At 37.0% G+C, this 26,883-nt stretch overlaps 1 protein-coding gene across 1 annotated transcript in view; it reads right to left on the reverse strand.

Annotated features, from left to right (window-relative positions):
* Nucleotides 1-1,421: 1,421 nt before the first annotated feature.
* The window catches only part of LOC124625802 (exosome complex exonuclease RRP44), a 150,077-nt gene continuing 124,615 nt past the window's right edge, over nucleotides 1,422-26,883 (reverse strand). Inside the window, exons 16-18 of the mRNA XM_047149269.1 lie at nucleotides 24,704-24,856; nucleotides 18,981-19,103; nucleotides 1,422-1,592 (exon numbers count right to left, since the gene is read on the reverse strand). Of these exons, the coding sequence (XP_047005225.1) occupies nucleotides 1,503-1,592; nucleotides 18,981-19,103; nucleotides 24,704-24,856 (366 nt within the window). The 3' untranslated portion in view covers nucleotides 1,422-1,502. The remainder of the gene's footprint in view (nucleotides 1,593-18,980; nucleotides 19,104-24,703; nucleotides 24,857-26,883) is intronic.

Raw genomic sequence — 26,883 nt, forward strand, 5'->3', positions numbered from 1 at the left:
TCATTGTTAGCGATACCGCCTGGCGGCTTCGTGTCTCCATTCTTTGCTGTGCACTGCTCATCGTCACTTGTGTCTATAACAATGAATTGTTCTGCTACATACATATCTATCCCAGTGCATGATCAGCTGTTCACATAAGCTCTACCACACTGCCTCTAAATACTCCTGCCCAGAGGTATGACATAACTGTCTCTTTATCTAGCCTACTCAATATATAAATCTTTCTACATGTTTTCGATTCCTTTTGTAGTTTGGAATTAATACATCATCTCTAGAGATAATTCTTTTTAATGCGCATTTCATACTGCACATTTGTGCTACATTCTGCACTGGCATGAGAGATAAATTTCCTCCTAAGAATACCTTTTGATTTCATTCACTGTGCAAGTATAAGCCACAAGGGGCCCCTACGCACCATTGCCTTCTGAGCCCCACTTCCGACCCTCTCAACGCTACACCCTGAGCTTGACCGCATGGGCCCGCTCATGTGGGGGCAAGGCTGCTTGGACTCCCACCACAGTACGTGCAAACCATGGGTGGTGTGTGATGTTGGTACAGGCAGAAGGGGCTTGAGCACCACCACTATTGAAGTATTTCTGCATTGTTGGTACAGACAGAAGGGGCTCAAGCACCACCACCATAACCAAATCCTGCCACGTACCCCTTCGTGGCACCTCATGTCCCCCAACCCCCGCTTCCTTCTGGTGTGCACAAGGCCTCAGTCTGCCCCATTGCTGACGGCTGATGGCTCCTTGCAGGCAACCAGCACTCCTTCCCCCATCCTAATGGATTGGAGACCCTACGCACAGGTGGGGTGTGGGCCCGCTCATGTGGGGGCAAGGCTGCTTGGACTCCCGTCACAGCAGGCGCAAACCATGGGTGGTGTGTGATGTTGGTACAGACAGAAGGAGCTCGAACACCATGGGTGGTGTGTGATGTTGGCACAGACAGAAGGGGCTCGATCACCAGGAGGCGGGGTTGGGCTACATGAGGAGCCATGAAGAGGTTCGTGGCAGGAGTTGGTTATGGTGGTGGTTCTCAAGTTCCTTCTGTCTGTACCAACAATGCAGAAACACTCCAATGGTGGTGGTGCTCAAGCCCCTTCTGTCTGTACCAACATCACACACCACCCGTGGTTTCCGCATACTGTGGCGGGAGTCTAAGCAGCGCAAATTAGCAAACAGTATGCAAGGTATTGTTTTCAAATTTTCTTAAAATAAAAATATGGGGCAGCATAAGTATGATTTCAGAAGGAAGATGTAAATGACACAGCATGCTGACAGCGGTGTCACACTGCAGGTTGATTGCATCTGTTTATCACAGTTTATTATGTTCTTATATATTTTGTCCCAAATATGCAAAATATGTCATTTCTTGTAACATTCAGCAACTACAACTGTACAATAATTACTGACAAAAGATTTATGTTTAAAAGGCTTTTAATCTCAAATACAAAAAATTGTAACAATTTAAAACAAGTATAAAATTGTGTGCCAAGTGCACTAACGTTTACTTTTTTTCTTTGGATTAACTGTTTCTTCTGAACCTTTCCTCTTATCCAGATCATCTTTTGATATACTCAAGCCAGGTATCTGAAAGTAAAATAAAATTAGAATTATTTTAATATGAAGAATGGCATTAGATTTATGAATATGAATGAAAAGTATTTGTAGAGAGAATGCAAATGAATGGTATCAATCATACTTATAGGTAGAGGCCTTTCCAAATAATACTGACTGTGCAGATAAAAGCCAACACAATCCACATATCAGAGGATGTAATTGCAGATATCCACAACAGTAGTTACTTTGAGGTTAAAAGTTGAAGAATGCTGTCAGTTTTATTATTTACATCTATTTTTACATCACATGCAACCAACACTGAAAAGGAGTTACGCATAACACAAAACCTTAAATTGCATACCACATTCATTTCACTGTCTTCTAAATATGGTAAGAAAAATTCTGCTAGAATGTAAATAATTTATGAATAAAGAAGATCATTCACTAGCTAGCAGAAGTGTTGACTCATAGACAAGAACACAAAAAGAATGAAAACTTGCTAGTTTTTGGAAAAATCCTTTGACAGGATAAAGAACACACACACACACACACACACACACACACACACAGATTACATATCTATTTAAGTGCATTCAAATGAATATATAATTCTGTATCATATTCTTAGCTAATCTGGAGGAATCATTCAAAAAAATACCCCAGAGCAGCCAAGGCAGCTCTGCTTAGATCCCTTCTGTGTGAACATCATGGTGCAATATTCATCTAAAATACTGGAAGATATGAGCTCAAAATAGTAAGAGTTGTGTACACTTATTTCAGGAACTCCAGAAATATAACAACTTCGGGCTGCCTGGTCAACCACAATGAAAAATACTCCACTCTTGCTCAAGGGCACTAATTTGTTTCACACCCAAAGCCCACTGATCTTGCTTCTCATGGATAAGTTTTCAAAATTAATTTCATTTGCGAGTGAGCAATGGTATGGCACTTCAGTAAACTACTGCGAAGATAAAACATTAAATGCGCATTACAATATGAGGACTTATTCTGAGACAGTATGTTGCAGCCCACCAACATTAGCACAAAGGTTGGCCATTGGGCTATAAATGATGATTGCTGCCGATTTGAGCCCTTCACAATGTTCACAGCCCGAAGTCCAAAAATAAAGAAGACCTCAGTGAGCCATTCACAAAAATCAAGGTGTAGCCATTCAAAGTTTTTGTAAAATTAGAGCAAAAGGGGTTGTTGTGGCACATGAATGAGTCATTTAAACTGTATACAACATTGAGCACTCTAGCCTTCAGCTCTCTCAGATGTTATGATCAAGAAAACACATCACATAAAATTTTCTCAGTGAATTTGTCACATCAAATTGGTGCTTTTGACAATAGCCTCTAATGACAGTCAAAGGGATTATGGGATTCACTGATGTAAATGTTGTAATGGAGCCCCAGTGTCCAGAGGATTAGTCTTAGCAAACATGAGATTCAAAGCATATATGCTCACCTCTAAGAAAAGTAATATTCCACGTGGATGTGCTATAGCTATACAATGAACCCCATTCAGACCATTTCACACTGCTACATTGCACAACAGCAGTACATTAAGTACAGAAATCACAAAAAGTTGTTGGTGACTGAGTCCAAGAACCTGTTTGAGCAAACATGGATTCTTGTCCACACTCAAATCATAGGCTGTGGAAATTAGAATTGGCAGTAACATCTTCAGTACAGATATCACCTATGAACTCAGCAATACTTGGAAGCAACGCTTGATAGTTAGAAAGCAATATATGCACCATGATGAGAACAATGATGTGGATGAATTATCATCATTGACACCAATGAAATCTCTTATCAGAGTGGGCATTTTCATCTGTGGATTCCTGTCATCTCTTTGACCTTCAGTTGCTTTTCTGAAGAAGATGATAAAGGATATTTTCAAAGAGAACATTTTTCTGAAACAAAAGCATTATCAGATACTTTGTGATGATGTATGTATAATGTAACATGAGGCCTACCAATTTCCCTGTAATTCCAAAAGAAAGAGTGATGAGCAGTAAGGCTCAAAGAGGAGCAAAACACTGCTAAATTGACTACATGTAATAAGCATTATACTTACTCTTTCCTGTGGCCTTTGAGCTATTAACTTGATAACAAAGACAGTCACACTTAACACCAATGGGAATTCAATAATGGAAAACCTGCTCAAGTAGTTGCCGCAGAATAATTATGCATCCATGTAGTGGCTTAGCCTTTTTTGGGGTAGAAGAATATGCCTACCAGATGGTGTCAGCATGAAAATACTACAGTATAGTCACTACCAACAAGTTATTGAGCATGAATTCCAAAACCCAGAGAAGGTCTTAGTTGATGACCACATACAATCAAGAGATTTCCTGTGACTTCCTGATGTGATGACAATATGCAGGCTACAGAGGAATATATGGTCATTTCCTAGTTTTAAAAGCAGGATAAAACTGCCTCTACTCACAACTTAATACTGTCGGTCACTTAAATCTCAGTAAAAGGTGCATCAAGTTTTAGATGCCACAACATATATTAATATATATGACCAGATAAAAAAATCTACTCACCAAGCAATGGCAGGAGAACATACATATAAAAAAAAGTTTTAGGACAGATTTAGTCTCTCGCGACCCAGAATTCTGGGTGACTTTTCTGAACTTTAACCCTTTTCCTAAACCTTTCCAGTCCTATTTCTTTACTCCTCTTCTTTCCCCTTCAACTCTTCTGCCACAAGCTTGCACAGTACATAAAACCTTGTTTTCATATGTGTGTTCTCCTGCCTCTACTTGGTGAGTAGATTTTTTATTTATCCAATTACATTATATTGTCAAAAATTGATTATTTTCATTGTTATAAATATATGTGATGTGTGATCCAGTGTTGAATGTCGTGTCTCAGATAATTCCAATTCCATTCTTCGTACAGAAAAGCAGCGGTTATATGCCTAATTATTCTGTATATCTGAAAACTTAATTGGGACTGCAATTCAATAGCTGGAAAAGGATGAGAATGAAAAGTAGTAGGAGAGCATGGAGCAATGGTATAGAATAAAAGGTGAAGCTGCCCCCCAGAATTTTGCAGAGGGCATAATTGAATTATTGCTAATGGAAAAGACCTAGAGACACTAGAAGGTTTCAGATATATTACATAATAGTAAGGCAGAGGCTCTGAAACCATGATTTTAAACTTCAAAGCCTTTCAAAAGATAAATTGGACTCTAAACATAATTTATTGACTATGAACAGGAGATCAAAACTAAAGAAATCACAGATAGGTAAGAAATTAAGAAGATAGGATCTGCATAGATTGGAAGATACAGAGGCTGTTGAGAGTTTCAAAAATAACATTAGGCAGCAATTTACTGAACAGGGGAAAGGAATGCAACAAATGATGATCAAATATGCAAAATGATGAGGTACAGTAAAAATCTTTGGATACTGAATTTAATTAATGAAAGGACAAAATATGAAGCATGCAAAAGGGAACGCAGATGTTTAAAAATGGGATTGTCAGGAAGAGCAAAATGGCAAAGCAGGAATGGCTGGAAGAGAAATGCAAGCTTGTAAAACCATTTATGACTATAAGAAAGAAAGATGTCACCTATAGGAAACTTATAGAGACCTTTGGAGGAAAGGAAACCACTTGTATGAATATTAATAGCTCAATAGCATACCCATGCTAGGCAGAGAAGGGAAAGCTGAAGGGTGGAAAGAATATATAGAGAGTCTGCACAAGAGAAATGAATTTCAAGAGCATATTACATAAAGTGACGGGTAAGTAGTTTTACATAAGAATGGAAAAATGGGTAGAAGCCAACCTCAGGGAAGATCAATTTCAGTTCCAGAGAAAAGTAGAAACACATGAGGAAATACTGACAAACAAAATACCGCATCCCCCCCCCCCCCCCTTTTTCCCATTGACAGATAGGCTGCAGAAAGGAAAACCTACATTTACAGCATTTGTAGATTTAATGAATGATTTTGGCAGTGTTGGTTGGAACACACTCTTTGAAAGTCTGAAGGCAGTTGGGATAAAATATAGACAGTGGTTATCTACCAGTTCAACAGGAAACAGGCTGAACTTGGTGTGTTAAAGGACATGAAAGGAAAGTAATGGTTAAGAACGAATTGTGGCAGAGTTGTAGCCTATCATTGATGTTATTCAATTTTTACACTAAGGAGAAATTTGAAAATGGGGTTAAAATTCAGGGAGAAGAAATAAACACCATCAGTCAGCAGTTTGTTGAGAGCATTGTAATTCTGACACAGAAGGAAAACGACTTGAAGGATGAGTTAAACAAAATGGATAGAGTATTGAAAAGAGGTTATAAGATGAACACTAACAAAATAAAACAATGGTAATGGAATGAACTTAAATTAGGTGATGCTGATAACACTGAATTAGGAAACAGGAGAAATCAACCTTGTGCCGTGTGAGATGCATAAGTTGTTGGACGCTCATACAGATAAGTTATTCAGATTGTAATAACAGTTAGTTTAGTAAAGATTACTCATTAAATACCAGTATCAGTATGTTCTCTAAGCTTACTACAATAGGTTTTACTTTTCTTTTTGTAATACCACATGTTGTAGTAATATTTTTGTTTACATTTTGGCACAGTAAACATTTAGAATCCCATTTAATTGATCTGTTTTTTCTTTCCAGTAATTTAAGCAGATCATATCCACTTATTATTAGGTAGATCTTCCTGCAAAGTGGTGTAAATCTTAAGTTGTCAGATGTAGAAACTTTTGCACTGGTAGTTTGTTTTTATGTATTTTGCATACATTAAGGTTACATTCCATTGTGAATAAGTAAATTAGCAGATACTGCAATTAAGAGAGTGCTGAGTTCTTCTTCTAAGCAAAAATAGTTACCTTGTTAAGTTACACCATACATATGAAAAGCTAATCTATAGGCCTAATTTTTGTGGGTCATAAATAATGAAAATTTGTGCAGTGTAAAGTGTGTTAAGTGATTTAATTATATTTTTAAGCTTGTAATCTATGTTGCAATGTGTGATAAATGTGGCTGTTGACATAGGATAGTCAGAGAAGGAGCAGTATGTGTGGATAGTGGGTTGGAGTTTCTTGACGGTGACTGTAGAGGGAACTGAATGGGAAACTCAGAGTGGCTCTCCCGCAGAACAGTAGGCTCTGTAAAAAAAGACAAGAGAAATGTTGAACAGGAGGCAAAGGTTTGTGCCTTTCAGACTGAATTACAATATGCAAAATTGGAACTAGATAAGTTGAAGGGTGAAAAAGATCGTGGGATGGGTAAAGATAACAAGCAATAAGTGAAAGGGAGACAACTCTTCAACTCCTCCACCTACATTTGAGCTTACAGTATTGAATAAATTTGACTTGTTAACCTGAAGTAAGAGGGGAAGAACCTCACGAACTGTAGGTCACAGTAGGGTGCAGCAGACTTCTTGCAAAGAAGCTAAGTGTAGTTCGATACCAAAATATAGTAGGAGGAAAAAAGTCTTGCTGTTAGGCAATAGCCTTGGGAGTGGTATAGGCCAGATGATACAGGACATATTAGGAACAGGTTATTAGGTCACAAGTATTGTGAAGCCAAGTGCTAGCACATTAGCCAGCTGACAGGGGACATAAGGAATTTGCACAAAGATTTTAGCAAAAAGGATCAGGCTATTTTAGTAGGTGGAGCAGGAAACATCTTTGCTACAGACAGTAATTACAGCATTAGGGGTGACCTGGATGAAATAAGAGTAGCAACTACATACAAAAATGTGTGTTTTGTGGAGTTTTTACAACACTGTGACCAGCCTTGGGTTAACACTGCTGTGGGCTGTGTGACACTGAGTTCAGCAAGCCCCTGCTGACTGAAATGAAATCTCATATGAGTTGAACGATACATGTATTATGACTGATACCAATTTGTCAAAATCAATTTTCATTTTTTACGAGCTGCAACATGCACCAGTGACGTTAACAGTCTGCCACAAGGGAGAGGCCAGTATGGTTGTTAGTCATGTGATGCTCACTGCATCCAGTGGCAGCGGTGCAAATTAACGACACACTAATGCAGAACTGCAAGATACTGTTACCTAGTGTCAACAATATGAGTAAACAAATGTGTTGTTTATTATGTTTTATACAATAGTCATTAACATCTAAAAATGTTTACTATGTAAATTATGTCATATGAAAAACAAATTATTAAATGTTACTGTCAAAATGTATATAGAGTGAATAGCAGCTATAAGGAAATAGCTATTACGTAAGTTAGGGTACTAACTGCGGACAAAGGATGCAATACAATCCAACCTTTTCATTAGTCATTCTTTGTGGGTACTAGTGAAAGGCTGCTTATATATGACTGTTTGTGAGCAAATGGCAGGGGCATATTTAAGGGGGGAGGGGGGGGGGGCAATGCACCTGCCCCCCCCCCAAAAAAAAATATAAAGAAAAAAATAAGTGCAGTATCTGAATTATGTTAATGAATGATGCATGGAGGTATCACCATGGTAAACAGTCATACTTCCCTGTATTGGTGAGGTATTGGTGAGGGGACTAAGGTGTTAGTGGTGTGAAGTTTGTGCCAGTTTGTGTTAATTTGGTCCGAGTTGGGCTCCCATCCAGCCACCTGCACATATGCGGGCAATTATACTATGTTCGGAATACAGACCAATTCACACTATCCGTCTCTGCTCCTGTTCTTTTCTGTTCCTTTCAGTGTCTGTTCTGTCTCAGAAAATGGTGTAGCATTCATGCTAGCTTCCATCAACCTTCTGTAAGTTGATGTGACAGATTCCTGTTTCTCATCATTCAGCTGTTTTTGTACGAAGCATGATTGTATAATGAATTTAAAAAACAGTATCATACCATGAGTGCATATCAAAATACTCCTTAAATCACATCAATTCAGTTTTGCTCCAATTCAAAAACAACTTTTTATCAATATACATAATCTGAAACACGTTACTTGTCTTTCCCCACAAGAAATTCCTGAAAGAGGTTTTAAGAGGTCCTGTTTAAATTTCGTTTATCTTAGCCTCATCTCAGCTGAAGCTATGATTGAGACAAAAACTTTTGTGATTAAGTTCTGTTAGCTGAAATATGTCCACACACAAACACAAACTTCTGCTGTGTATGGTTTTAGTTTATTTATAAATGTGTAGTATGTATTCAATACACTGGCCACTATAAAACATATCACATAACTTTCGATAGGTAAATTAATAGAGGAACAGAAAACGGATTGTAACAGCACACACTAGGTAAGGAATGTTGCGGGGTGACAGCACTTCGTAATGCTTGTGAACTTCTCATGTCATATCGATTATTTGCTCAAGTAGGAATGCCATGGAAGTAATAATGTTTTCTAACGGTGCATTACAAAGACATCATGTTCAAATGTAATGATTGTCATGGTGTGAACAAACATAATGATATAATGGCACTATCCATTGTCATTGCATATATGTTGGCATTTGTCTCAATGCTGACGGTTACCAACAATTACCGAACAGCAGCAGGAGCCAAGTTCTCCAAACCAGACATCGGCAATACAATCTATATTTCATTGTTGTAGGTTATTGGTTGTTTGACATCCGTTGTACTTGTACTGAAGTATGGTGGTGTTTTAAGTGTTAATGTTTACGTACTTTTCAGTGTACTGAAGTTGGCCGTAAGTGAACCAGAATTGTAATGCAGAGGCAAGCTTCTATTCAAACCTTTTTCACGAAAAAACCACGTGTCTATAAGCCTGCTGGAGAGACTCCTGAAGTCGGTTACAAAAGTGTTAAGAAAGGACAAAGAGCAAAAGTGGGCTAGACGGTATCAATTTTGAAGTCAGCTGAGTTAGTAGAATTGCTTCTTGTGATGTCGTTACTTCGAGCTCAATTAATGTGGTTTCATTTATGGAGGATAGTGGGCCTGATCAAGTAAGGAAAAATATTTATGATATTGGAAACTATAGTCAAAACAATTACATTCAGTCTTTCACAAACGGAAAAAGAATTTTTTGTTAGAAGATATTTGTAAACCTGAGCCTGGGTACAAATTTCCCTCCATTACTTGTCCAAACCATACTAGATCTTTTCAAACGAAGTGGCTAGAAGAATTTATGTGGTTAGCTTATTCAGTGGAAAAATTCTGATGTTTTTGCAAGTATTGCTTGTTATTTTCCCATCCTGAAAATGTAGGGAAAGGAGATCAACAAGTAGCAGAGGCGTTGGTTGCTCAGGCTTTTACCAATTTAAAAAAGCCATGAAAATGTTTAGCAACATGAGAACTTATCATGTCATAAGAAATATGTTTTGATTGCTGAAAACACAAAAGTTATAGTTAACAGAAAAGCTGAAAGTATTATCAATCAAGTAAATAACAAAGAAGACTGGATAGTCAGAATAATAGAAAATTGCTAATCTCATAATACAAACAATCTGATTTTGTGGGAGGCAGCAAATAGCTCGAAAGGGTCATCATGACTCTGGGTGAATAAACGTTGAAGAACCAGACGAAAATGATAGCAATTTTCGATCACTGTTAAGATATAGAGCCAACAGTGGAGATAATATTCTTAAACACCAATTAATGGCTAGTGGTGGGAAGATGATGTACACAAGTTCTTTCATTCAAAACAAACTTATTAACACATTTGGTCACTTAATACAATTAAAAATTGTAGAAAACATCAGAAAGTCTGTTTTAGCAGTTGAAGCCTCTGACTTCCATCAAATTGAACAATATTCTCTCTGTGTACGTTATGCACAGGAGCAGCAAACTTTCAAAATCAGGTAAGATTTTCTGGCATTTTTCCTCGTTTATGAAGTCACTGGAGCAGGTTTGGCTAACACAATATTGAAGACCTTATCAACATTAGGGCTTGACCTAAACAAAATGAGAGGCCAAGAGTACGATGACACTACCACGATGAGTGGGCAATTCAGAGGAGTACATCTTCCATCAGAGAAAAGCTACCATTGGCCCTGTATATGCATTGTTCTTCACACACTCTAAATTTGTGTGTGTCAGATGCGACTAAAATACCTTCTATAAGAAACTGTATAGGTGTCATAAAAGAAGTCTGTGGATTCTTTCATTTGTCAGCCAAAAGACCAGAAATATTGATATCAATGATTTCTTAATGTTGTCCAGAACAAAAGAAAAAGAAACTTCTTTCAATGTGTGAACTGGATGGGCAGAAAGCCACAACTCAGTACTTTTACTTAAAGACATTTTGGAGCCTACCTTCCCCTTCCTTTGTAATACAGAAGAGAAATTACGTGACATGGCATCTGAGGCTCACACTCAAGTAGTGCTATCAGTCAATTTGTGTTTCTTGTTAATCTTTTTGTTTAGTATTGATCTTCCACAGACCTTGACTAATGTTACGAGTATCTTACACCTTCTGTCAAAAGAGAGGGCAAATGCAGATGACTTATTTAAACCCTTGTATAATGAATTGAAGACATTCGCTGCCAAACTTGACATTAAGGAAGAGATTCCAACAATTTGCCACCTTCAATTAGCATGTAGCAACATCCCTTACACCACAGAATAATACTATCGACAAGCTATTTATGTGCAATACCTGGACCATTTTTGTAATTCACTTAAAGAATGTTTTGAACCTCACAAGGAAACAGTTGCATCCTTACAAAACATCCTTCCATAGTTGTGTATCACAACAGATTTCAGTTCATTGGACGCTGCTTTTAATTTCTATGAAGAAGATTTGTCACATAAAGAGATTGTGCAAAGTGAGTATGTGTTGTGGAAAGAAAAGTGGAGTCAGGAAAATCCTTCAAATCTTCCAAAAACAGCTATGAGTTCTCTTGAAAAATGTGACTTCTTCCCCAACATTTATACCCTTCTGAAATTACTCGCAGTTCTTCCCATTTCTGTCACAACTATAGAGCGAACTTTCTCCAGACTGAAGACTTACCTAAGGAATAGTATACCTGAAAGCAGGCTTAACGGGTTTGCTTTACTTTCTATCCACAGAGACATTATAGTCAGTGGTGATGAGGATCTTGATAAGTCTGCAAGTGTACCAAGAAACCTGGACTTTGTTTTGTAAACATTCTTCTATATAAAAAGTGAAGTTCCTTTTTAATTTTAAATATTATTTTAATTGTAAGTTTGATAAACAATAAATAAAACAAATTTTGTTGCATTGTGGTTTGTTAAACAGTCAATTTAATAAACATTCTTGTAAGGTCTCTCCAAAATAATACCTACTCAAAACAGTCTTTTAAATTATTGTTGGCAAACACATATGCATGTATACACAAAAAGAAAAAACGAGGGCTGTTGGCAATTTATACATACATGACAGAACAAACCAATATCTATAGCTAGAATCACTCCAAACACGATAATCACAATCACATTTTCACTCTTTTAATTTGGATAAGTGTTTGCAGATGAGACATTATTGAAATCTTGACTAATGTTTGAAATATATTATTATTGCCTTGCTATGTTGGTTCTCCAGTGACTTGTTTTGTTTCCTCAACATTGTTATAATCACAAGATGTTGACTACCATGACAGTGTGTGGTACATTATTGAACTGGACACTGCACGCTAGTCAGCATCTTGTAATTATACAAGCAGAGAGGAAACAAAGTGAGCCACTGGACAACCATCATAGCGAGGCAATAATAACTGAGATCTTTTCATCATTTGCTTTTTTTAAAAAATACCTATATTTTTTATGCTTTAACGTCAACAATAAAAAAAGCTTGATCTCGGTAAAGTAAAAGGAGCTTTCAGCGCAAATTATTCTCTGAATACGAGTAGCAAAACTGATACAAAATATCATGAGGTGTCTACTTAAAATTACTTAATTATCTTTACATTAATCTCGCCCCCTCCAAAAAAATATATGCTATATTCGCCACTGGCAGATGGGACAGCCTTGGTAAATGTTCCAAAAATGAAGGGCACAACGGTTCCACAGTTTAGTGGCGGAGCCCCTACAGCGTCTGTTCCACATGTTAAGTGTCGGCTGATCTATAAAACTCAGAAGTGGAACTCTGAGCTTAACCAGACTGAAATCTCAGTTTCAGACACAAACCCAGTCCAAATAAATTAACATGGATACAGCACCTTCAAAGACAAATTACCCCAGTGGGTCAAATCCCATGGTTGAAAAACCGCAAGTGGTCTATTCGGATTCTGGGGAGACCACAGAAATGTGCATGGAGGTAAATCGGAGTGCGTCAAAACCCTATAATAACAAAATCAAACCAAAATCTCTCTTAAAAATGAGAAATCTAAAAAACATCCTGGACAAATCCAGTGAACGTAAAATCAACATTATTGCATTTCAGGAATCACGATATACAGATGAAAATCTTTTTGATTCAGAAGGATACAGGATATACAAAAACGAGCCATGTCAAACTGTCCACACTTTGGAACTGGATTTATAGTAGATAAATCAATACTTGATTCAGTCACAGCTTTCAAATCTTACTCGGGTCAGCTCTCCACGATGAAAATAAAATCAGCTAATAAGATATACACTCTACTCAATGGACATGCACCAACTAACATCACTAACAAAAACAAAGTAGAAGAATCCTGGAACCAATTAGATAATATTCTCCAAAAAATCCCGAATAACCATGTCAAAATGCTTATGGGTGATTTCAATGCACAAATTGGTAAAGAAAAGAAATATCGATATTGACTACGTAAATGGTCAGGACATACACAGACCAACCGGAATGGCACACGACTCATTGAAATCTGCAAAAGCCACGGCCCATTTTTCAAATCGACATTTTTCAAGAAAAGAGCCTCGAAAACCAAAAGTTGGATCTCACCTAATCCATTACTAGGTGAATATCAGTTGGATCATGTAATGATCTCCCACATAAATACAGTAGAAATCATGAAACTTAAAGTCCTTAACAGACTAGACATAGATTCAGACCATTACCCAACAAAATTCTCCCTAGATGTCATTCCAGAAAAAAGAAAATTCACTAAGAAATCTCCACAACATAAAGATGATGTACAAAAGATAAATGGTAATGAACAATCTACAAAAGAAACACAAAATTTAAAACCACAAAACTGGCAACAACTGCAAGCAGGACTTTTAAAAGCAGCTGAAACTGTAGCACTGCAAACAAGAACACGTAAACACCCATGGTGGACAGATGAGTGTGAACAACAGATATATCTCAGACAACAGGCATGGCAAAACTGGTTGTGGAACAAAAATCAAAAGACCCTGGAAGATCTCAAAGATAGCAGGAAAACAGTCACAAAAGCAATACGAACAGTCTGTAAACAACACGAAGACAAAAAATTGCAAGATATAGAAGTTGATTGCAAGAAAAAAAAATTCTCTAAATTTCTACAGAGTATTCAAACAAAAATTAACAAAATACTCTCCTCCATCACTCAAATTCAAAAATGAACATGGAGAAATTGCCCATACCAACGCCAAAAACTGTGAAATTCTTGCAAACTACTTTTCTAAATTACTGAATTGTGGAAAGCCTGCAGAAAAATTTGAGTTCCGCCATACACAACGAAACCCAGACTCAAAGCCACCAAGTTTATAGGAGATTAAAGAGATAATTCAGTCCCTGAAAAATAACAAAGCATCAGGAGAAGACCAAATCACTGCAGAATTATGGAAAAATGCAGGAGAAAATCATATTGCAAAACTCAAAGAAATTGTAGATGAAATCTGGAAAACTGAAAAAATCCCCACAGATTGGAAGACAGCAATCATACATCCTCTGTACAAAAAGGGAAGTAAAACAGACCTCAACAACTTTCGTGGAATCTCCTTATTGTCAATAACATACAAAATTCTGTCTAAAGTCCTACTAAACTGAGCAGAACCTCAGTTGGATTCAAAATTACGCGAATACCAAGGTGGATTCAGAAAAGGTTGATCATGCATAGAACAAATCCTTAATTTGAAAAACGCAATGAAATATCTGCATAGTACTTCAAACAAAAGTTATGTCATCACGTTTGTCGACTTTAAAAAAGCATATGACAGTATAGACCGAGAATCCGTTTTTGAAGTGTTAGTAGAATTTGGACTAGATCAAAAGACAACAAACATCATAAAAGAAACACTCGCGGAGACCAAATCCCAAGTAAAATTTATAGGAGAATTGAGCACAGAATTTGAAATAGACACAGGAGTACGACAAGGGGATGGACTGTTTCCAGTTATCATGAAAAAGTTGTTCAAGAATGGAGAAAATCAGGTGCACCAGCACACATATTGGGACCAAAATGTAAGGAAATAGAATTAGATTGTTTAGCATTTGCTGACAACATGGCACTGATTGCCCAAGACATTACCGATGCACAGAAACAGCTAGAATTATTACAAGAGTAGGCAGCAAAAATAGAATCAGAAATTTCATTTGAAAAAACAAAATTTATGACTGACATCAAAGATGCACCTTCTGATCTCAAAGTTGGTAATAACTACATCTCTCGAGTGAAAGAATTTAAATATTTAGGTGAATGGACTGCAGAAAATTGTAACGAAAAGGAATATGTCAGATCAAGAGTCCAGAAAATGGAGACAGCATTTCAGCTAACCAAAACTGTTTACAACAAGAAGAGTCTCTTGTGGAATTGCAAAATAAGACACTACACAACAGTAATTAAACCCGAAGTTCTCTACGCATCTGTGACACTAAATCTTCAACGCAGAACACTAAAAGGGGAATTAGAAGTGGGAGAACGTGAAATAATGAGGAAAATCCTAGGACCAAGAACTAAAGATGGTGTGCATTATCCAAAACCCAATGCAGAAATATATAAAAATATCTCCAAAATAACAGACACAATTCGCATGAGAAGAATCCAATTCAAAGGGCATTTAGAAAGAATGGACTCAAACAGGTTAACACACAAAATCCATACATTTTTAAATAACAAAACTACAAGACAGAACTGGTACAAACAGATGGAAAAAGACCTGAGAGAATTAGGGTCTCCAAATCTACACGACAGAAATGAAATCAGAAAAATCACAAACATACAGGGTTTTGTGGAAGAAGGGAGAAAAACTAACCGACACACATGGTCTGCGCAACAAAAACTAGCCCATTCGTTGCGTATGAAGGAATACTGGGCAAAAAGGAAGGCCAACAAATGTTGATTACACGTGGTCCTAAGTGATCCATCCGCGAAGAAGAAGAAAAGGTAGTATTGCAGCTGTGAAATGGATGCCATAATACGTCTTGTGGTGGGTGGCTGACGATTTGTACAAAGGATTCAGAAGCTGTTCTATGCAGCGAAATATTTAATGAGTGAAATTATGCAGCGTAACCAACAAAGACTAATTAACTGCTCACTGAAGCAACTACGGACTTGAGTAATTTTTATTGTCTGTGTTGTGCAGTCAACAGACACATTATTTGGGAGTCAGTATAAGAAAGCTAAATTTCTAATTTTATGAAACCCATCTCACTCAAGTGTGGAGCTTTATATTGAATAATTACTGTTTTGTTGAGTGAAAATCATCTTGATTCATAAAGTAAGTACTGAATGCAACCCAATCAAATGTTCCATGTATTTAAAAAGATGTTTCTGTATCCGAAAGTTAGTGATGAAAGCTGACGAAATCTAAAGTTAATACATTCTTATGCCAATTCATGCAACAGATGTAGTTTAAAATAAGAATTCAACTTGCTGGAACAAATACAGGGTGTCCCAAAATAATGTATACATAAGAATGATATTTTCACTCTGCAGTGGAGTGTGCACTGGCAGATTAAAACTGTGTGCCCGACCGAGACTCGAACTCGGGACCTTTGCCTTTCGCGGGCAAGTGCTCTACCATCTGAGCTACCAAAGCACGACTCACGCCCGGTACTCACAGCTTTACTTCTGCCAGTATCTCGTCTCCTACCTTCCAAACTTTACAGAAGCTCTCCTGCGAACCTTGCAGAACTAGCACCCCTGAAAGAAAGGATACTGCAGAGACATGGCTTAGCCACAGCCGGGGAGATGTTTCCAGAATGATATTTTCACTCTGCAGCGGAGTGTGCACTGATATGAAACTTCCTGGCAGATTAAAACTGTGTGCCCGGCCGAGACTCGAACTCGGGACCTTTGCCTTTCACGGGCAAGTGCTCTACCATCTGAGCTAGGCAAGCTGAAAGCAATGCTTGATACAGCTTCAAGATAGATAACTTTATACTTCAGACATAATCAGTGATTTAAAGGTAGTGCCAAATCCAATGATTCCTCTCCTCTCCCCCCACCCCCCTCCCCTCCCCCTCCGCCCTGACAATTTCACCATTGTCATTTTTGATGATATTTTGTGTGTGCTCATTCTTTCACTTTCCTATTCTTTCATAATTCAACTGTACCTATCCTTATTAGGTCCTTGCATGTGATAACAATCTTACTGAAGTTAACAGTGCTGTGTAACTCCACAATAATTGGGTATTCCCTTACTTTTTTAATCTTTGTCTGAACAGAACTGTCTGTTTATATAAAACAGTAAATTATAGTGCAATTTTGCAGATTTCAACCCCTTCACTGGTCCTTCCAGTTAATTATCCATGTACAGTTATGGCACTTACTCAAATGTTCTCCTCTGGCAAATATGACTTTTTGCCTTAAAAATTTTCCCATTCCATTGTGGCAAGCTGTTACAGCAACCTGTTTAAAAGTGTTGTTGAACAAAGTCTGAGTTGCAAAATTATTTATGTCCATATCCTGTTTCGCCCTTTTGGGGCATTATTCACATTAAAATAATTTTGCAACCGAGACTATTTTTGTTCTGAAACACTTCTTGTCTTTCAACAAATAAGTCACAACAGATAGTCTGTGTCCTATATGAGCACAACCAAATGTGTGCACACACAACGGGCACATCTGCCTCTGCCTGCCCGTCCCCCCCCCCCCCACCCCCCCTCTCCCACACATCACACAAAGCAATAAAAACAATAAACCTATTCCAACAGGGCAAATTATGAACATACTGCTGACAAACAACACTCAATAAGAGGAATGAAACATAAAGAAAACAAAAATGGAAAACAAGTCTTGTAGATGGCTGAATATATGCCTTGGATGAAGAAATGAAGCAAGGAAAGGTATTTGCAGTCTTGACAGAACTATATGCTTCACAAACTATGATATCTCAAAAGCTGGTAGAATGGTTTATATAAGATCCATTCAGTGATTTAATAATTCCATATGACTACAAAAAAATTTTTCATATGGATAATTATGAAAGACAAGAGTCAAATCACAAAGGATAAGTAATGGTGACCTAACACTGCTTTGTGCAGAAAACTATGGTGCAAAGTCTACTGAAACTGAGGAGATATTGAACAGGTAGCAGGAACTATGTAATGAAAGTGTGTGTTAACTTTTCACACAGTTGTTCAGGGCGTGGCTAAATTATTCAAACTTTGGCCACAATGCAAAATAAAGTTCATTTGAGAAGAAACTGCTAATTCCAGAATGGAACTTACGAAGCTGATGTTATTAAGTGATGACATTGGATTTCAAGATGGAATGCTGGCTAACACAAAATCACGTGTAGAAGCAAAAGTCATGTGTCATAGAAGTGAGTCTCCTCAGATGGAAATGCAGTGTTGCTTGACTGCTGCATTTGTAGCTGGTCCACACTTCTTCCAATTCTTCTCTTTCTATCAATCTCTCTTTTTTAATAAAAATTACCAGTAAATTTAGATGCATTTAGAGCATATATTGCTTATTAACTCGCATTCCAGATCAGACTGGTAGCATCCTATTACAACATTGCTTCACACACAAGCAATGGCTCATACAAAACATTGTTGAATTGAGAACATTTAACTTAGCTTTTAAAACACAAGTGGGAACTATAGTATCAGTCTTCAAAATGCTTACATTTGCAACACAATAATAATGGGAATAAAATGGAATAAATTTATTATTTACAACATAATACATTTTACTGGCTCAATTTCAGAATAGCCCACATTTACACCTCTGAAAACATTAAGAATGAAGTTACTGACAGGTCTGATAATAAATTTACCATCTGAATTAAAACATTATTTTTGTTTACATACAGATAAACCTGCACAGCAAACTGACTGCTACGTGAACACACTCATCACTTTCAAAGAGCACATGACAGACACATGTGACCAGTTATATTCATCTTACATTGTGGACTTTTGATATTAGTCTTGATGCTATTGTTCTCTCTCTCTCTCTCTCTCTCTCTCTCTCTCTCTCTCTCTCTCTCTCTCTCTCACACACACACACACACACACACACACACACACACACACGAGAGAGAGAGAGAGAGAGAGAGAGAGAGAGAGAGAGAGAGAGACAAAATTCATATGAAGTGCTATCATGCAAAATATACCCCATAACATCAGTATTTTGGACCAATGAATGAATTATGATGGATTTAGGAGAAAATTATCCTTGAGTTACTTTACTTACATAAGGTTCCACAAGCTTCATTACCAGTTTTTCATGCTGTACATTTGATCTATCAAGACTCAGTCGTACAGTTACTGGGTCAAATATCTTGAAAGTGATATGTTTCCATGTTTGGGTCTGCAACTGAAAAAAGATATTTGATGGAGTCCATAGTAAAAAATATGGTAAGGAAAGTTCTGGCAGACTGTAAGTAAGAAGACCACTCACTGAATTGCAGAAGCATTGAGCAGTCAACAGGCATATATAAAATACAAAAGAGAATGAAAATATGCTAGCTGTCAGGAGAAATCCTCTGATGAGCTAGAAAACACACACGAATGCACACACACACGCACGCACGCTCACTCACACTCACACACACACACACACATCTGTGCCCATACATTGTGCTGGCTAGACACAGTGCCAATGACTCAATGCTTCTTGTATTTGGTAAGTGGTCTCCTTCACTCCTAAATCATTTAGAATAATAAAAAATAAAATTTTTATTAGTACAATTATTTACATGTAAAGTGTGTACTAGTAGGTAAACAAAAACCAAATAGTGTAACTGGAGCAGCATCAGATTTTTACAAGCAGCGGATTTTCTGGATAGTGAATGAGAGGTTCATTTAGATCAACCTAAAGCACCTGTAGTTTACCTAAAATACCACTGGTCGATATCACAAGTATTACAACTATCATTAACTGTACCTAATAATTAGTAAAACATATAGAAACAGTTTATAATAACCAACTCTGTTGTTCTTCACACTCTATATGTTCTTCTTTAAGACTGCAGCCAACAGAACATGACACAAATGGTGTGTTGTTTCAAACAGATAAGTAAACAACTTCTTTGTTGCCTTTTCTGAATTTATAACACAACTGTTCTCATTCTCCTTATTCCTCTTTTTAACTTATTTACATTTATTGACTTTATCTGGACACCTTCAGTTGTGTCTTCTGTTTCACATCAGAAACAATCAAACTGTTTTTCTGCCACTCTCATATTGTAATTGTGTCTGGTGTTCTCCACCAAATTCATTTCACTCTCTCATTGGTTCACACTCTGATGGACTCATCTTTCAGAGTTTCTTATGTTCTGTGTCTTCCTTCAATCCTCGAAAAAAAGTTTTTCTTTCCCATAACTAAAGGTGAGTAAATAAGACTTTTTTTAATGAAATAAAGAAAATGTAATAATGCTTAACATAAATATTTTAAATGTGTTTACCATCTATAGCAGGGACTACTACAGTTAAGCTGACAGTGCCGCGCAAATCGTGAAATCATAGTACTCGAATCACTTCAGAAAGAACTGAAAGCCACAAGAGAACATGCTCTGTTGTTGGAAAACATTATTAAAAGTCTATCTGACCCATCACATAAAGAACTCGGTCAACTTCAAGAGTACAGTGAACCAAAGAAATGTGCAAAACCTAAATTTGTTTCCAGTGCGTTAAAAGTTCCGTTAAGAAATCGATTTCAACATCTTATTACAGATTGTGAACTTAAAAATGTTGAAACAAGCAACTCACACCAAGACTACGAATCGGAATCGGCGGACAGGAAATTTACAAAGCGCAATAAGTCAGTAAAACGTAACTGTCTCGATGTTGCAAACAAAGTGACTCCTAAAAACTTTAGTAGGCCTACAGTTTTGCTTGCTGACAGCCGCGGAAGAGGAATTGCAGGAATTCTTCGTTTCCAGGAGGATCTCAATGTGACAAGTGTTGCGAAACCTGGAGCAGGCCTAAAAGAAGTTTGGAAAAACTATAAAAACAATAATCACGTTACACAAAGTGAATGCATTGTAATATTGGGCGGTGCAAACGATGTATATAAGAATGAACTAATAGCAGCAAACAGAGTGCTAAGAGATGTGCTACGTACAACAGAGGATCAAAAAGTTATTGTTGTAGGCATTCCACACAGACATGACCTTACTGAATCTTCTTGTGTGAACAGAGAAATCCAAAAAGCAAACAGGATGTACGAAAGGATCTGCAAGACCACTTCAAACGCTTTTTTCCTCTGTATTGACGATCTTGAAAGACAGCACTTCACAACACATGGTATGCATTTAAATAAATGGGGCAAATCGCTGCTCAGTCAAAAGATCAAAATGGTAGTGGATATTGTTTCTCCTATATGTAAGAAAAGTGATCCTATTCCACTACCACTGGTAAAGGACGCCTGCAAAGTATCTTCCCTACCATGTACTCCAGTTGCAGCAGTAACACAACATCAGGTATCACTGATTACAAAAGAATGTGCTGGGAGAGAGGAAGCTGTAACTACAGTTACAACAGGTAGAACACCTCATTCAGGAACTAAGATAACAGAAACAGCAAACGTGGCAGCATATTCAGCAACAAGTGTACCAACAGGTGATCCAGCTGTCCATTCTGCAGCAACATTTGAACTACCTACAGTGGGAACCCAGCCACTTAGATCATGCCATGAACAAGAAGACGCGAAGAGACCTCCAAGAGTAGAAGCAGTATCAAGTGTAGCGGGCAAACGGAAAACTGTACCTCCATTACGTCTAAATGATTTTTTAGTACAAGGCAGCAAGGGGAAGAAGCTCATAAGATAAATAGTGCCAGAGATTTAATAGCCTCTCAGCAAAATAGTGCATCTGTAAAGAAAGACAGGTTTGATTTTATAATCTGTTATCTTAACATTGAAGGAGTAAGGGATAAAGAATTTATTGTCAATGACTTTGGATTAGAAAATAAGTTTGATATCTTTTGTTTAAGTGAACACTGGGCTAGTGAGAGTGAACTTACACTTATTAAATTTGATGATTATATTCTAGCCTGTAGCTACTGCAGAAAATTGCATTTAAGAGGTGGTGTGGCAATATATGTTAACAAGTCATTTAGCGGTACATTCAATAGATTAGATCTAGATTTTCTGTGTGATGAACAGAACTTTGAAGCTGCTGGTATAGTAATAGACAGTTTTAAGTTAGTTATAATTTCCCTGTACAGGTCACCTAAGGGTATAACCAATGTATTTTTAGAAAAACTGGACCTGCTGTTACATGTACTTACAGATACTAGATGGATACATTATGATATTGTGATAGGTGGAGATGTGAATGCTGAATTCGATGTCACAACACAAAAACGTACTGTCACTGAACTCCAAAACTTACTAAGACAGTGCAACTTACATTCAGTCAATAACAAACCTACAAGAGAACATGCATGTTTTGACAATATTTTTGTAAATTTTAAAACAACAGAAGGATCATGTTTTGTGACAGTATTTCCGTATTCTGATCATGATTCAGTATCTTTAAATTATACAAGTAGGTTCCCTCTTGATAAGAGTTATGTAAATAAGTTTGTCCCAGAAGTTGTGGTCACTAGACCAGTCACAGATGAGAAAATTGATAGGTTTCGTACGTCCCTTTTTAACAGAGATTGGTTTGGCCTGTGTTATGATGAGACACATTATACTCTAAGCAATTATCTGCCAGCAAAGGTATTATTTGATAGGTTTCTCAAAGCATTTTTGGGACACTTTAATGACTGCATACCAATAAAGAAATGCAAAGTAACTGACTGAGTCCTAAAAGCAAAAGTTCCAAATAGACAAAATACATGGTACACAAAACAGCTGTCTACTATGAAAAATCAAGTTATGTTGTTGTACAATATTTATAAAAATCTGAAAACCAACCATGCTAAACTAGCCTATGTTAGATCTAGGAATGAGTACAAAAAAGCGATTCTGGAAGCCAAACAAGTACACAATCTCAGAAGTATTGAGAAATCCACCAATAAGTGCAAAGCAGCATGGACTCTAATAAATAGTGTCGCCAAAGATAAAAGAAGTGACAAAATTAGTATCTCTCCCCAGGAATTTAATGACTTTTTTATTAAATCAGTTGAGGAAGTAGGAAGTGCTATAATTAAACCTGAAATCAGCTCATCACAGTTACTGTCAAAAAATATTGCTAGGTCATCAACAAACACATGTACCTTCAATTTCTCTGAGGTCTCAACTGGTTTTGTGTTAAGAATAGTGAAGCAGTTAAAATCATCAGACAGTGTAGACATATATGACCTGTCTTGTAACATGCTTAAGAAAGTAATAGACTGTATAGTGAACCCCCTAACATATTGTATAAACAAGTGTATACTGGAGGGTTTTTTCCCTGATGAGCTTAAACTGTCTAGGGTAGTTCCAGTACATAAAAAAGGAGATAAAAATTCTGTCTCAAGTTACAGGCCAATATCCATAGTCCCAGTTTTCTCAAAAGTTCTAGAATGCATAATTTACCAACAATTATCTGTTTACTTTGATAACATAGGATTAATAAGTGGATCACAGTATGGCTTTAGGAAAAACCTATCAACCATTGATGCCATAGACAATGTTGTTAAATACATCCATCAAGTATTTGAAGATAAATGCTTTGCCCAAGTGACTTTTTGTGACCTAAGCAAAGCCTTTGACTGTGTAGAACATACACTGCTACTCGAAAAAATGGCCTTTTACGGTGTTAAAGGTAACAGCCTTAAGCTATTAAGATCATATTTACAAAACCGTAAGCAAGCCGTCTGTGTTGGGAAAGAAATGTCCAGTATAGAACAAGTTGAGGTAGGTGTTCCACAGGGATCCGTGCTGGGCCCTTTCCTTTTCCTAATAATGATAAATGACCTGCCATCATTTATCAAATCCAGAACAGTACTCTATGCTGATGATATAACATTTCTGAACAGCAGTAATGATCTTAATAGCCTTAAAACATGTGTTACAGAGACAATTGAGCAAGCTTCACTCTGGTTTAAAGCAAATGGGTTCTTGCTTAATGAAAGCAAAACCCAGCAGATGGTATTTAGTTTAAAAGACAAGTTTCCATCAGATGATCCTAGTTGTGTTAAATTTTTGGGGGTATATTTGGATGATAAACTTTCTTGGAATCCACATATTAAGTATATTAGCAGTAAATTGTCTAGGGTAATCTATTTGTTAAGGCGATTAATGCACTGTGTACCTAAAAATTATGTTAGAGTATCTTACTACTCATTTTTCCAAAGCATCATATCCTATGGCATTATTTTATGGGGAAACTCCACTTGTGTGCATGATATACTATTGCTGCAAAAGAAAGCTATTGGGATAATTACAGGCTCACCATACAAGGCTCATTGTAAACCTCTGTTTACTCAACAAAAAATCATGACAGTAATAAACCTATATATTTATTATGTTTTAATCTACACAAAAAAGAACTTACCTAAAGTAAAACGCAGGGCAAATATACATTGTTACAGCACTAGGACAAACAGCTCTATCTATATGCCCTACCACAGACTGTCAAAATCAGTTAACAGTTATGAACTTATGGGCCACAAATTATTTAACAAACTTCCACAAGGTATACAAAATTTACCAGAGCAACAATACAAACAAACACTTTATGACTGGTTAGTTGTAAACCCATTCTACAATGTAAAGGATTTCATGACCTGTGATATTAAACTGTAAAGCTCTTAACAATTCTGTCCTTCTATAGCATGTACTGTACTGTATTGTATTATATGTATGACTTTGTCTATTGCTGTAATGGCTTAAAGACAATAAAATTATTATTATTGTTATTATTAGTCTATTTTACTCAACTCATGATTACTTGTAACCAGTATGAAATATATGTTTCCCTATACAGTATATGTTATGTAATTTACTGAAACACCCAAGTACACATGAAAACTTATTCTTACCTCTCTGTCATAGACAAATTTCACTGGCATGTCTTTGTCTAACAGGTACACTGTTCCTTCAAATCCATATTTGGGTATTAATACTTGCAATGCATTTTTCCTCACATACAAGATGTAGCCTTGTTCATCTTGCACTCTTTCTCTGAAGAAAATCTGTAGTAAAATCACATTCATTGAAAGTAAAATCAATGTAACACAATAGCAATAGATACATGAAAAATTAAATAAATGAAAGTTCTATTGCATCTTAATAAAATCTACAAGTAATGCTATAAACTAATGTATTAAAAGTAGTAAATGTGACATTCTAAACAAAGAGGCAGGTACCATAATTTTCACTGTTTTGTAGTTTTGACAGTAATATACACAAAGGAGGTGACATAAAATTATGCATAACACACACATATCCTTTAGAAATCAAGTTTGGACAAGTGACAAAAAGAGTCCACTTCGCCGGCCGCAGTTGCCGTGCGGTTCTAGGCGCTGCAGTCCGGAACCGCGGGACTGCTACGGTCGCAGGTTCGAATCCTGCCTCGGACATGGATGTGTGTGATGTCCTTAGGTTAGTTAGGTTTAAGTAGTTTTAAGTTCTAGGGGACTGATGACCTAAGATGTTAAGTCCCATAGTGCTCAGAGCCATTTTTGAAGAGTCCACTTCCTACAACTTCCCTTCCAATACAATTAAAAGGTGAAATGTGGAGAGTGAAACAGCAATTTTTGTATAAATTGATGACTAACAAACATTGATTCTTGTATTGGTAGCAACATAAGAAAGGTAACTGTTTCTGAAGAAAGGCATCACAAAGATACTACATACGGCCATAATGTGCAATTGTTTATGGACAACCAGTTTCAGTGAAACAAACACCTACAAGTCACAGATACCAACCATTACATCAGATTAAAGGAAGGCTCCTTGGTGTTCAGGACACAGTTACTATAGTTGGGACAGCTGTCACTTATACGTCTATCCATTAACTCACAAATCTTAGTCATTAAGTGCACAAACTGGCATTGCAGTGTTTTGAACACTGTCTCATCAAACTTGTATCATAAACTGACAACTCGGCCTTCCTTTAAAACAGAAGTAATATCTGGCATTTCCCAAGGTAGTGTTATAGGCCCTCTATTGTACCTGATCTATATTAACAACATAGGAGACAATCTGAATAGCCGTCTTACATTGTTTGCAGATAAGGCTGTCATTTACCGTCTTGTAAAGTCATCAAATCACCAAAACAAGTTGCAAAATGATTTAGATAAGATATGTGTATGGTCCAAAAAGTGGCAATTGACCCTGATTAACTAAAAGTGTGAATTTATTCACATGAGTACTAAAAGAAATCCACTAAATTTCGATTATGCAATAAGTCACACAAATTTGAAGTCTGTAAATTCAGCTACATACTTAGAGATTACAATTACAAACAACCTAAATTGGAACGACCACATAGATAATGTTGTGGGTAGAGCAAACCAAAGACTGTGATTCATTGGCAGAACACTTAGAATGTCACTAAAGAGGCAGCTTACACCATGCTTGTCTGCCCTATTTTGGAGTATTGCTGTGTGGTGTGGGACCCGCATCAAGTGGGACTGATGGATGACATCAAAAAAGTACACATAAGGACAGCTAGTTTTGTATTAATTATGAAATAGGGGATATAGTGCCACAGACATGATACATGAACTGGAGTGGCAATCATTAAAACAAAGGCGTTTTTCATTGCGATGGGATCTTCTCATGAAATTTCAGTCACCAATCCACCGATTGCAAAAACATTATGTTGGCACCGACCTAAATATGGAGAAATGATCATCACAATAAAATAAGAGAAATCAGGGCTCGCACAGAAAAATTTAAGTGGTCGTTTTTCCCACACGTCGTTCAAGAGTGGAACAGTTGAGAGACAGCTTGAAGGTGTTTCACTGAACCCTCTGCCAGGCACTTTATTGAGAATAGCAGAGTAATCACATAGATGTAGATGTAGTTGTAATGGAAACCGCAATTGGAAGATTGTCACTTGATAAATTATCCCTTAGTAAAAGGGCATTACACCACCTTCTGATGGTTTCATGATCACATTCTTTAAATACATGGAAGCTGTGCAGCACTGTTTACAGAAAATATGAAGGCAAACAAGTGCGTGCACTCTCTCTCTCTCTCTCTCTCTCTCTCT

Source organism: Schistocerca americana, chromosome 1, assembly GCF_021461395.2.
Source record: "Schistocerca americana isolate TAMUIC-IGC-003095 chromosome 1, iqSchAmer2.1, whole genome shotgun sequence".
NCBI classification, from domain to species: Eukaryota; Metazoa; Arthropoda; class Insecta; order Orthoptera; family Acrididae; genus Schistocerca; species Schistocerca americana.